The 13405-nt window shown below is 38.9% G+C and overlaps 1 protein-coding gene across 1 annotated transcript in view; it reads left to right on the top strand.

The window, feature by feature from the left end:
* Positions 1-13405, top strand: part of HPSE2 (heparanase 2 (inactive)) — an 859688-nt gene that overhangs the window by 614507 nt on the left and 231776 nt on the right. The window contains exon 7 of the mRNA XM_037805037.1: positions 10892-10985. Within this exon, the coding sequence (XP_037660965.1) occupies positions 10892-10985 (94 nt within the window). The remainder of the gene's footprint in view (positions 1-10891; positions 10986-13405) is intronic.

Raw genomic sequence — 13405 nt, forward strand, 5'->3', positions numbered from 1 at the left:
TAAATCATAAGGGGAGATAAGGAATATGAGATATTTTCAGTGTTTGTTTTTTATTTTTATTTTTATTCTTTTTTTTGGAGTAATGAAAATGTTCAAAAATTGAGTGGTGATAAATGCACAACTATATGATAATACCATGAACCATTTATTGTACACTTTGGATGAGTGTCTAGTATGTGAATATTTCCCAATAAAATTGCATTAAAAATTAGACAAAAAATGTCTATTATGCAATGACATGGGTGCTGTTTATTATATATGCATATATCCATGTGTATGTATGTATATGTGTGTGTTTGTATACTCTAGACACTTTTTGTCTATCCTATTCTTTCTAAGGCATGAAGCCAAACCCACATTAAGGAAGAGGCATGGCGTAGGGACTGAGGAAATGAAAACAGCAGCAATTTCTCAATCTCACTTATAAATGAGGGTGTGGAAAATCAAACTCAAATAGGAAACGTATGTGAGACCTTTGGGCAAGTCATTTTGCTTTGCTTTATTCACATGTTGGACATTATCCTGTGTGTGCCTCTTGGGCAACATTCTAGGAAAATATGATTTCACTAATACCAGCTGAAATCTGGGACCCTAAAAGTTTTATGTATCAAGGGGAGACCCAATGGTATCATTCCACCTGGTGTCAAAGAGGAGACTGGTAAGCCTTGGGTCTGGAAAGGCCTTAGAAATCATCTCTGTCAAAAATGAAAACATATAGCACAGTGTCTTCATTCCATATCTGTATTACCATGGCAGACATCCTTAACTGATCATATTAATACACTGGTTGCCAATATATAGATGGAGATACAAGCTATTTCTCAATAGCACCCTTAATGCTGGAATTACCAAAAGTTCAGTGTGGACATGCATGCTATTAGTGGAGTTTGGTTTCAAGCCCTGACATCTAAAGAACTTGGAAGTTTTTACTTTATCTGTACAACAAGAAACCACTGAACAAGGTTGTAGGGCAAACTGAAATTGTAGGGCAAACCACACCCTGAATCTAGAGAGACAAATTTAGAGAGTTATAGCCAATATCTGCTTACCTAGAGCAGAGGTCACTGAAGCCATAAACTGGTAGAAACACTTAAATGATAATATTGATGAATTGCTTGGAGGCTGGGCATGGAATAGCCTGAGAATAAGGAACTCCTAGGAGCTGTGATCTTGAGGAGGGGGTACACTTTTGTGGGTTTTACCTCCAGGAATCCCACCAGGTTTTACAGTGAATATCCAAGAAACATCCCCTAATGGCTCTGGCAGGGGGAGGAAAAAGTAATCATTGTGAAATATGACTAGAGCATTCTAAATGACAAAGCCTACACTCCAAAGGAAAAGACTTTTTGGCTGAAAACTTTCCAAATTTGGCAAAAGACATAAACTGACAAATTCAAGAAGCTGAATGAATTATAAACTATAAATCCAAAGAAATCCATACCAAGACACATCATAGTCAAATTCCGAAAACTAAAGACAAAGACATTCTTGAAAGCAAAAAGAAGAAATGAACCATGGGGGGAAACAATTTGAATAACATTGGATTTTTCATCAGAAACCATGGTGGATAGAAGAAAGTGGCACAACATCTTTCAAGTCTGAAAGAAAAGAACCGTCTACCCAGAATCTTATATCCAGTGAAAATATTCTTCAGGAATAAAGGAGAAAACGAGACATTCTCAGTTGAAGGAAAACTAAGACATAGCATAAAAGAATGGCTAAGGTAGGTTTTCTAAAATGAAAGGAAATGATAAAAGAGGAAGCTTAAAACATCAGATAGTGAAAATGAAAAAGAGAAAGGTAAAAGATAGACAAATAAAATAGACTTCCTTGTCTTGAGTTTTCTAAATTATGTTTGATGGTTAAAGAAAAGACTATAATATTGTATGATGTGGTTGTCACTATTATAGAGGAAATAGGAGTAATATCCTATCTTTCATAGCAGGTAGTTTCACATATTCTCTAAAGTTGAACATAGGTGTAGGAATTAAACTATACAGGGCCTTGGTGAGTGTGGCTAGATGTGTGTGTGTATGTGTGTGTTGTATGTGTGTGTGTACATTTATGAACATTGGATATCTGGAAGTCAGCAACATCTTGCAAGGTAGAGTTGAATCTCTGGCTTTCTTGCCTTTGTGATACATACAAGTTAACAATCATGTGACAGGGAAATACACATGATTTCCTTAACAATAAGAATGCCTCATTAAATCTTCCTCAAACTGTGGCCTGTCCCTTAGACTGAAAACTGAGGTATCTAGAAGCCTAATGGAGAATACTAGATGTGATGACAAAAGGCTGCCACCTGCTGATATGAGACCCTCACTAACTGACGTCCCTTCTGGCATTCTAGGTTCCATGTCCACTTTGGTCAGTAGTTATCTCCTTAATCACTACGTTTTCACTCCAGGCTCAATTTGCCCAGATATCCAAGAATAAGAACAACTTGTCCCCTCATCAGCTGTTCCCGCATGGTATTAGAATGTGTGTTATTATTCGGCCAGTCATTCATAACCACCCAGCCAATCCAAAATAGAATTCTCAGTGAGTTTTCCAGGTTAATCTTTTTTATTTTCACACCAGGGACCATTTTCTCTTAAATAAAGAAAACTTGTTTATTATAAACTATTGGTCAAACAGATTGATTGGTGTAATGCAGTTTTGTTGTAATGAATACCTGTGTACTAGTTAATATAACACTAATTGCTTTGACAAATTAATACCAAAATCTCTATGGTCTAACAGAAGTTCATTTCTCACCGAAGTCACAATCCAATGCTGCTTTCTCTGATAGGTGGCCTTATACATGATCATTTCAAAGACCAAGGCTTCTTATGGCTTCTGCTCAGAGTCCTTTACAATCATCTAGCAATGGGAAAGAAACTCTACAGAAGATATAGCTTTTTAATTTCTGCCTAGAGGGGCCACCCATCTCCATCCACTTACCCCTGAGGTGACCCATTACTTCTACTCACATTGCTTTGGCCTAAAGTAGTCTTATGAGCCCCCCTCATGTGGGGCAGGGGGCAGAGAAATAATAGTCTTCTTGGCAACAGCTCTACACTGTTGAAGGGGAGCACAAATTTTTGGTGGTCAGTAAACTGTCTCTGCCCTATAGAAGGGGGGAGCCCAGGGGAATGTGAGGCTCCTGTGCCTCCCCTTCCCCAAGGATCACAGCCTGAGTTAGTTGCTAACTTCTGCAAACAGTCATTTTATTATTTTGTCCAGCATTTACAGTTGTCTAGGACAGGAGGGTAATTATACCAGCTATATTCCATCCTGGCTGGAACAGGAAATACTACTTAATTTCATTTTAACTCAGCATTTCCTCAACATATTTGACCATGGAACCCTTTTCTTCATATAACAACTATTAAAACCTTTTGAAAAACACTTTTGCTAGGAAAAGAATAAGACCTCTCTGCCTTTACTTAACTATTTCCTCAGGTTTTTGCTGCCATTCGTATTTTGGGCTTATTTTTATTTTGTGGAAATTCTTTGTTTTCTTGAAAAATTTAGGAGTATTAAGTGGACAGGATGGTTGAAGTAGGCAAGACTAAAGGCAGTTGAAAAGCAATTATACTGAACTATAGGACAGATGAAATGAGCACAGCACCCCAAAGCTGAGATACTCGGCATGCAGAGAAGAGAGTGAAGAGCTTTTGGTATCTGTCACTTTGTCCCTGCATGATCTCTGGTTTCCTCATTACTTAATCTCTGTGAGCCAGTTTCTAGACTGTGAAGCAGGGAGTGTTCATGAGGATTAAATGAGATACCATATTAAAATACCATGCAAATAAAAAGATACTTAATACGTGTAAGGTCCCTACCTTCCTCTTTCTCCTTTTCAAGTTCTCCTAGTTACAAATGCACTCTAGTTAAGTTAGTTATGCTATTCTGCCACAAACAATGTCAATAATATGAAAAGGGGCCAGGGAAAAGATGTGTGTGGTAACTGTATAAGAAGTCCCCAAGTCACTAACACTGAATTAAAAACAACAAAAGAAAAAAGAAAAAAACTGCACATAGATGGTTGGGTTTCTACAATTTAGACCTTGCCATTTCTACTGTTGATGCTCCACAATTAGATTTGTAATGAAGCTAATGAATTAAGCTTCAGTACCCTCACTTACATTGGCTCCTATAAATGCTGGGAATTCCTGAGTTGTAGGATATTCCAGGTAGTGAAGGGGGCAGTTGGCTTTCAGGAAGCATTTCTATAAAGCATTTCTGGGAAATCACCTAAAAAGAGCTCAGAAGAAAGGGAATTGATTCTCTAAGTCTCTAAGAATTTATTGTGATTTATCTTTTGGTTGTAAATAAATATTTTCTTTTGTTCCTAATTTTATTTGTAATTTTGATTTCTTTTTCTTAAAGAGAACCCCCCAAATTGTTTTAGTTGCAGATTGCAAAGCATCTGGATACACTCTTGTCCATAATTCTGGTGCCATAACCTGCTACTACTCTAAAAATTCCGAGAGATTCTCTCCTCAGAGCCCACTTGGATGGGGGGAGCTTCAGATGGCTTTCCCACCCCTTTCCTTTCCCCATTTCCAGAAAAGATCTCAGGATGCTGGAATCGAAAGCCAACTATCTGAGTCTCTGGCAAGGCACTGTGCTCTCTCCACAGACACCTCTGGATTCATGGGGAGAATAATCTGGGCTCGAAGCTTAGGACCAAACATACGCCAGGAGTGAGAAGAGAGGAAATCAAGAAAATGGGGGTCCTTAGTGCAGCGCTTGAGCCTTAGGGCCCCCTTTTGGCTCATGTAGAATAAATTGTACAGACACTTATTTTTTCATTAAATACATTTTTTGAGTACCAGCTGTGTGCCTGTGGGATTGCCTACTATCCTGACGTTTATTTACATCATCCTTCTATGGTAGCACTTTTCCAGGGTACAAACTCTTTCAGATTCCTGAATCACAACCTGCTGAGTTGCTCCTATATAGATTTATAGGAACCAGTTTAAGAAAGCCAAAGAAACAGCTATATTCTGTGGAGTCTTTCTTCGTAATTGTGTCCATTTTATCCAAGCTTTATCTGTCCAAAGTAGTTCTGAACACAGGATCAGAAGGCTAACCCATTGCAAAGAAAATCAAGAATAATGTAATCTTCAGAAAGAGAACCTGATGGCAAGTGTGAAGAAGTATGGTTTCCAGCAGGAGTCCAGGGTGAGGGCCTTTGGAGGAGGGGCAAATGCAATTTATAAATCTTTAAGGGATTCATCAACCTCCTCCAGTGTTTGGCTTAGAGGTGTCAGAATAGTTTTTATAGGTCAACAGAGTTCTTCTAATGGTTGTCCAAGCTTTCCGCCTGCAGTAGGGAACGCCCCAGTTCTATGGAATTACCTGCCTAGTCTTCAGGCTGGGTGTTAGAATTCTGAGCAGACCGCCCCTCCTCCCTGAAAGCAGCAGGCGGCAAAATACGTCCGGAAATTCCTGAGCATTGGGAAGACAGCACTAATGCAATTACCTGAAATAAAAGAAGGGGTCAGATAATAAGGGGCAAAGGTTTTTCCTTTTAAAGTAAAGGGCCAGGTAAACAAAACCAGCTGCCCCTGGAGCCAACAAACTCTCCTCATTAAATATTTTAAGAGGCTAATGGGCATAAGTGGCTAATTGTAGTACAATCCTGAAGACTGAATCCCGGGGCCCAGGGGGAGAGGGGAAAAGAGGGATTAAAACCTGGCTGGTGGAGACTGACAGGAGGTGAGAGCTGCCCCTGGCAGAGGAACCCTAAATAACCAGAGAGGAATTAATATAAGAGGAAGAGGCTTTGGCAGGGAGTCTCTAATGTTTCTGTCAGTATCCTGGTGAGGTGGGTTTGGGAGTCTCAGTTGGGAGTTGGGTCGGTTTTCCATTTATTTGTTAGTAGTATAGGGTCTGAATTAAATTTTAAAAATAACAAATTTGGGGAAATTTTTATGTGTATTTACTGTGAAAAACACATAGTACAGTAAAGGATGTACAGCAAAATGTTAGCAGTAGGTCTCTTGAGGTGTTGGTCTTATAAGTGATTTTTTTATTTCCATATTTTAATTTTTTTATGTGTGTTTTCTAATTTTTCTACAATGAACATTTATTTCTTGTATAATAAAAATGAGGGGCAAAATTTTAAATAAAATAAGATGAAGGAAATTGTACAGAAAATAAAATTCAAAACTAAGGAGGGCAAGAGAGTTGGTGAATGAATTGGTAAATGGTTCCATTTACTTTGTATCCTCTGCCATCTTTGTCACCTCCCCAGATGTGTGCTTAGCATTAGCTGCCAATCTAGAGGCCACAGCAGAGGGAATGATGGTTGCTGATAATGAGCCAGACATGCTATTTGTCCATGCACAAAGCTTTCAACCCCATTGCATTTGTAATAGTTCCCAGAAAGGTTATTTCTGCATAGACTTTCTTGGCCTTAGCTTCTGCCTGAACAGCTCAGCTACTTGTGGTGTGATCCTAAGAGATGCTGAAATTTCAAGAGAGCTTGGAGGAGAGCTATGATGGACCTAAAAATCTCTAAGTGATTCTAGAACCATCCTGCCAGAGTTTATGTGGAAAATGCCAGAGGACCTCCAATTGCTTGAATTTCCTTCCTCCCTCCCTTCTTTCTTTCCTTCCCTCAATCCTTCCTTTACTCTCTGATTTATTAGGTCTTCTGACTCCTTTGTAACTATTACTAAATTAATTTACTTTTATGGAAACTGGTGGATATCTAAGAGTTATCTTTATCTTTAATGAGAAAGACAAAAAAAGGAAAGCAGAGAAAGTTGCCCCCAGGTCACTAGATAGTCAGTTGGAATCAAGCCCTATTTCCTTTTACCCAATTTTTGTTAGCAATCATCATCATTATCATTTTTAGAAATTTATGCTTACCAGATGGTCATCACAGACTACTCTACCTCCTTCATGCCCAAATCTAAATAATATTCTGGGCACTTCACCACAGGTAACCACTGTCACAGGACCAAAACTCTGTAAAAGGCAGTGATTTTTCAAATAACCACAGATTTAAGCTGAATGTTTTCTTAGGAGCATTACATATGCAAAGGATAAGTGTAGAAAGCTACTTGTTTTGTCCAAGAGTACCCAAGAACAAAGACTTATTTATTAGAATTGTACTCTATGGTTAAATTATCCCCTCTCTTTAAAGCAATACTTAAATCTAGGGGACCAAAGCTCATATTTCCATAGTACAATATAAATATGGGTTCAAGATTGCAAATGAAAGTTGCTGAAACTTCTCAGTATAATATGTGGATCCCTATGACACAAAATGTGAACAGGCCTCAGCCTGAGGGTACTAAAAGACTCTGTGATGTTCATGATGGGGAGTGAAGGGGCCCTTAGCTGGGCCAAAGGTAGGGGCAATACCCAGGGCCGTATTTGAGAAGAATTTTGAAGGTCTGTGACATCTCTGTTAACTTTACTTATTCTCTTGGAGAGCTCATCTACAGCCATGTTTTCATTCCTTACTTAGAAGCTGAAGATAACCCCCAGGTCAACATTTCCTGTCTCATTTTTCTCCTGCACCTCCTTATCATTTCTCCAACTACCTGGCATATATTTCCTCCTTCATATTCCTTATATCTTTGATATCTCAAATGGAATCTTTCATTTCCCTTGACAAATCTGTACCCCAGTCTAACCAGCCCAGTGTACCCTGGCACCAGTGTTTTCCAAGACATTCTCTCTCATAAGGTGTGCCCATGGCTGACTCCCTTCCTCTCTCATACTCTCTGCAGAAGCTTCATTAGTTCTTCCTTCACAGTCTCTCACTGTCACTTCCTTTGTGACCTCCCTTACTGAGACCCATATCACTTCTTGCCTGCACTATTGGGATAACTTTGTCACACTGGTTTCCCTGCCTGCAGCTCTCCCTACTCCAATTCAATTCAGAACCCAAGACCAACTGAGAATGATTGAATCCAGCTTGTTAGGTTAATAGTAGGGCCAAGAATAGGTTCTAAAAAAGCTTAAGTCGAAGTTTTTACTGGAGTTCTCCCCCCACATACACACACACACATATGCACTCATGTCACATGAAGAAGGAATTGGACTATTTCTGGGTCCAAGAAGACAGAACGATAGCCATTGAGTGGACATTAATGGCGAGCAGATTTCAGACCCATGTCAGAAGAGCCTAGCATCAGTTAGAGCCATAGTACAATGGAACAGTATCAGTTCCATATGAAAGTGAGTTCCCTGTTCCTGGAAATGTTCAAGCAGAGCCAGAAAATCACTTCTCAGGGATACTGTAGCAAGCTTACACGCTTCAGAACCAATGACAATTAAGGTCTTCTCTGAATTTTTGCTCTGAATTTTTGCAATATAATCACAGCCCTCTCGATCCCTCTTTCTGCTTCTCACCTGCTGGGAACCTAGAGTTCATTTTTTCTGCTCCATAGTTTCATTATTCCAAACACTGTTGTGGATGACTGTGTTCTCCTCCAGACAAAGGCCTCCCTGCCCACCCCCATCCCATGGCTTTTCAGTTTGTTTCTGCTACCTTAGGCCCTTAAGTAACCTGGACAGAGTAGGTTTGGTTATTGAATACCTTTCATGTGCCAGGTTCCATGCTAGATATTTTTCTTTATTCGACTGGTACAGAAACCCTGTGAAAATGCTATAGGTTTGGGTTTGATTTTTTTTAACCCATTCCAAAAAGGGGAAACCCAATATTATATAGGTAGTAAGTGGCAAAATTGGGATAGAACCAAGATTTTCTAACTCCAAGTTTTGTGTGATTTTAACCCAGTGAGAAAAGAGACAAAAGGAAGGAGAGGAAGAGTGAAGGACCCTCATCCCTGGGCCATGGGTTGTGGGATAGGGAGGGATTTCACAAGGAATCCTACATATTGGAAAATTCTCAATTTTCAATAAGTATTAAGCTATGTATGTTGCCAGCAAAAATTGTAATCACCAATGCTTAATATAGTTATTGGGGAACTAACAAAAAGAAAAGAGGAAATGGTAACATTTAATTAAAGCATAAAAGGACTCCAATTACAGCAAATTGCTTATCATATGCCTAGTCACCATGTAATATAGTAACAAGTATTCATGTCCTTAAATACATGTCAGATTAATGTTGTATATATTGTATTTAATTTTAACTTCTTTGTTCTAATATGCCCAGCTATCATGTAGTATGTCATCTAATCACAACAAAAAAATCAGAGGTGCTCATACTGAAGTACTAATAGTAAGAGGTTACAAGTTAATGTATATGGACCTGTCCAACATTGTGTTGCATATAACAAATGTTTATTGGATCTGAGTCTAGAATCTGTGCCAGGGATGGGGTGAAATTGTTTTGTTTTATTTCTTAATAGAAATAACCATCAACATTTTCAAAAGCATGAAACCTTTGACACAGAAATTCAACTTTTAAAATTCCGTACTCACACATAATTGAATTAATCAGCCTCCTGTTATTTACAACACCATCTTTGTGAACTGAACATTATAGAAATTAGAAGAGAATTAGAGGTCACTGAGTGCCTACTATGTGCTGGGAACTTTAGTTTTGTTATCTCCTTAAAGTCCTCAATTAATCCTGAGAAGTAGATTTCTTATCCCTCTTTGAAGAATAAGAAAACTGAGGCTCATAGAGGACAAGTAACTTGCCCAAGTTCATATAGGCAATAAATACCAGATCTGCAGTTTGAGCTCAAATTTCTTTAGCTTCAAAACCCATACTCTTTCCAACACACCAGTGATTTAAAAATTGGATTCTGTGGAAATATCTTGAGGTGGTGAGGGGAGCCAACAGGAAGATGGAGTGGGTGGAACTCATCTCCCACCCACCCTTTAAGCAGACCACCTGCTTTACATTAGCAAAATTACCAACCGTTCCAGGACCTCACACGTTGGCATGGGGATTTAACATTAAAAAGAATTTTCACATGATTCTATAATATATACTGATGGGTTGCTGTCTTATTAAAAATGAAATAATCCATCATTCATCATCAACCAAGGAGACCTAAGTGGGTTGGGAAAGGCACCCAGGAATCATAAACAGTTAGAAATTGATTTCATTAAGAATTTTGCAAAGATGAGAAGTGGGGGAGTTTGAGGAAGGTCATCTAACACTGGGCCAATCCCAGTGTAGTGTTCAGAATAAGGGACCCGCAAAAGGGGTCCCCATGAAGCTAGACGGGCCTGTTTTGGTCAAATATTCACAACAGCAAGTCAGCACAACTTAATGTTTCACTCACTCTGCCTAGCAAAAATCAGATATAATCACACTGTGAGAGCCAAGCTCTTTGCTATTTTAGAAGAGGGCTCTTGGACTTAATTTGTTTGCTTGGTGTATCTATTATTCATTCTTTCTTTCTTTCTTTCTGGAGGTAGTAGGAGAGGTTGACTACAGGGTATTTTGCCCAGGGAAGTGAGCTGGAAACTGGAAACATGAGACCCACTCACTGCACTAGATCAGATTTTTGCATTGTTGTTTGTCTTCTTATTCACAAGTTGTGGAAACCAAAGGTTTTCTTTCAAATGTCTCATATACCTTTATTCCCTTAAGGGCTGGGCATGGGGTGGGTATTAAATTACTTTCCCTAGAGAGAAAAAAGGAAGCTTTTCCCCATTACCTAATTTGTATTATGGAATTCCTGTCAAGTCCCTTAGAGCAAGCAATGGGGTTTCATAGAACAAAGGCTGAAAAAAAAAATCGTAGCATTAGTCCACAAATGGAGGTGGATATGGGAAGGATAAAAAGTATATTATTTGTTGAAAAGTACCCAGGATCAAAACTTTTCAGACTATGAGAGCCCAGTTGGAACCCTGGACTGTTGGCTCAGATGACAGACATCTATCTGGCTTGAGAAGTGTATTTGTAGTACTCTGCTCCAGATTTTATCTGATTCTTATTTTATTTTTATTCCAGTTGCTACATTGATGGCCGGGTGGTCAAGGTGATGGACTTCCTGAAAACTCGCCTGTTAGACACACTCTCTGACCAGATTAGGAAAATTCAGAAAGTGAGTAAAAGTGCCGTGTAGAAGAGGAGTGAGGTTGGGGCTAAGGAAAGGAAAATGTCCCAGGGACCCAGCTGGACTTCTGCACTGGGGTAACCAAGGTAGAAAAATAGTACAGTCCAGAAGGGCATGGGTGAGAGTCCCTCAAAGTATGCCCTGTTACTGTATTATTATGTGTTGTTTTTCAAATAGAGAAGGGGTTTGTGTATGCTACATAAATGTTTAAAAGCTTCTCTGTTTTAGTATTTTTTAAATAATTTGCTTCTAAATTGTGAATTGCTATTTTCTTTTTGTGGGGCTTATTTTGGGTTAAGGAGAAAACGAATGATTACATGAAATAATATCATTAATTCATTCCATAAACTGCTGGTCTAGGGCTTTGGCAAATCTGAGGAATATTTAGATTATTCCTAGGTGTTCTAGAATCAACCAAGTAATGCCTTACTTTTGTAAAGATGTGGAGGGAGTTACATTTTATTAAGCGATTTCATACAGGTCCTGTTCTGGTTTGCTAATGCTGCCATTATGCAAAATACCAGAAACGGATTGGCTTTTAAAAGGGGGGTTTATTTGGTTACAAATTTACGGTCCAAAGGCCATGAAAATGTCCAAATTAAGGCATCAACACAAGTATACCTTCACTGAAGAAAGGCTGTTGGTGTCCGGAAAACCTGTGTTAGCTGGAAAGGCACGTGGCTGGCGTCTGCTGATCCTGGATTGTGTTCCAGCTCCTCTCTCAGCTCCTGTGTGTTCTTGGTTCTTTCTCCCAGGGCATTTCTCTCTAAGCACCTGGGGGTCCTATCTTAGCATATTCCGGGGCAAACTTTGGGCTTTCATCTCTTAGTTAAACATTCTTCTGTCTGCCCCTCCAAGCATGTCTAAGCATCAGTGTCAGCAAGTGTCTTGGTCTGTGTGGCTCTTTTTAAAGTACCCCAGTAAACTAATCAAGACTCATGCTGAATGGGCAGGGCCACACCTCTATGGAAATAATCCAAACAAAATTATCACCTACAGTTGGGTGAGTCACATCTTCATGGATACAACCTAATCCAAATATCCCACAAGATTGGATTAAAAGATTATGGCTTTTTCTTGGGGGACATAATATGTCCAAACCAACACAGGTCCTAACAGCATGAAACCCTTGTTCAATGGTTCTCAGACTTGAGTACAATCAAAATCACCCGTAGTACTTGTTAAAAATATCCAAGCTCACTCCTGATATTCTGATTTAGTATGTCTGGAGTAGATCCCAGAAATCCCTATTTTAAATAATTATCTGACAAGTGATTTTACTTAATGCAAGTAGTCCTAAGGTTACTTTCCAAGATACCATAGCTTAGGGAATTCTAAATTTTGAGGATCTTGTATCTACAATTTCTATGAGTCACTACACGATAGCGATATCCCATCTTTTGTTGCCCAGATTCTTTTCCAGGGAATGGGGATCTTTTGAATATTCAGCTATCTCTTGAACAGATTAAACAAATACTTGCAGAAAAATTACAAAAGGTAGGCCCTCAATGAATAAAGTGTTGAGTAATTGAATAGATGAATGAATGGCTCATGTATAAAATTAGCCGTGAAAATCCTATCTAGAGCAATCATATAACAGCACCTTTGAGAGCTGAAGTGGAAGTCTGTACCCCTTTTAGTATTCATACCAATAACATACTCAAATTACAAACAATCTCTTAAATGTCCTTGTTCTCAAGGGGTTTTGGAGTTTAAGAAGCCTCAGGACTTCTGGTTCCTGCATCCCTGTGGATCTCTCCAGGGATCAGGCAATGGTGTTCGGCCAATACCCTTATCTGTCACTGCCTTCTAATAGGCAAGGCCTAGGAGAACTACATTATTTGAAATACCTCTACCAGTTTCTGTTTGACATTCATTTAGTGAAAAATGTTTACTGAGCATCTAGTGAGTGAATACCAGGCAAAATGCCAGGTACTAGGGATACAAAGAACTCACAGTTTTAAGGTATAATACTTACTTGGAGCAGCTTGAAAAACATATTACATGATGCAATAGAATGTTGACCTATTGAACACTATAGTTTTTTAAGCGCATTATACTAATCTGACATTAGGAATTGCTCTCTAGAAGCAGGGGTGCAATTTCATTCATTCAGTTGCTTTCATTTAACAGACATTTATTGAAAGTTTGCTTTTTGCCAGGCACTGTTCTAAGTGCCTGTATTACATCAGTGTACAAGATAGACAAGTCCCTATTTATTTTGTTTTTTCCAATTTTGAATCTAATGACCCAAGCAAAGGGTTGTTGTTGAAGGTAAAGTGATTCGGGGGTATCATGACACTGAGATAAACGTTCTACTGTGCTCATGTAATTATTTTAGGTGTAACAAGTGGCTGTAGGTCAGAACTAAGACAAAGAAGTTAGGTTCTTCTCTTTCTCCCCACCAC

The sequence above is a fragment of the Choloepus didactylus genome, chromosome 15, assembly GCF_015220235.1.
Source record: "Choloepus didactylus isolate mChoDid1 chromosome 15, mChoDid1.pri, whole genome shotgun sequence".
Classification (NCBI taxonomy): Eukaryota; Metazoa; Chordata; class Mammalia; order Pilosa; family Megalonychidae; genus Choloepus; species Choloepus didactylus.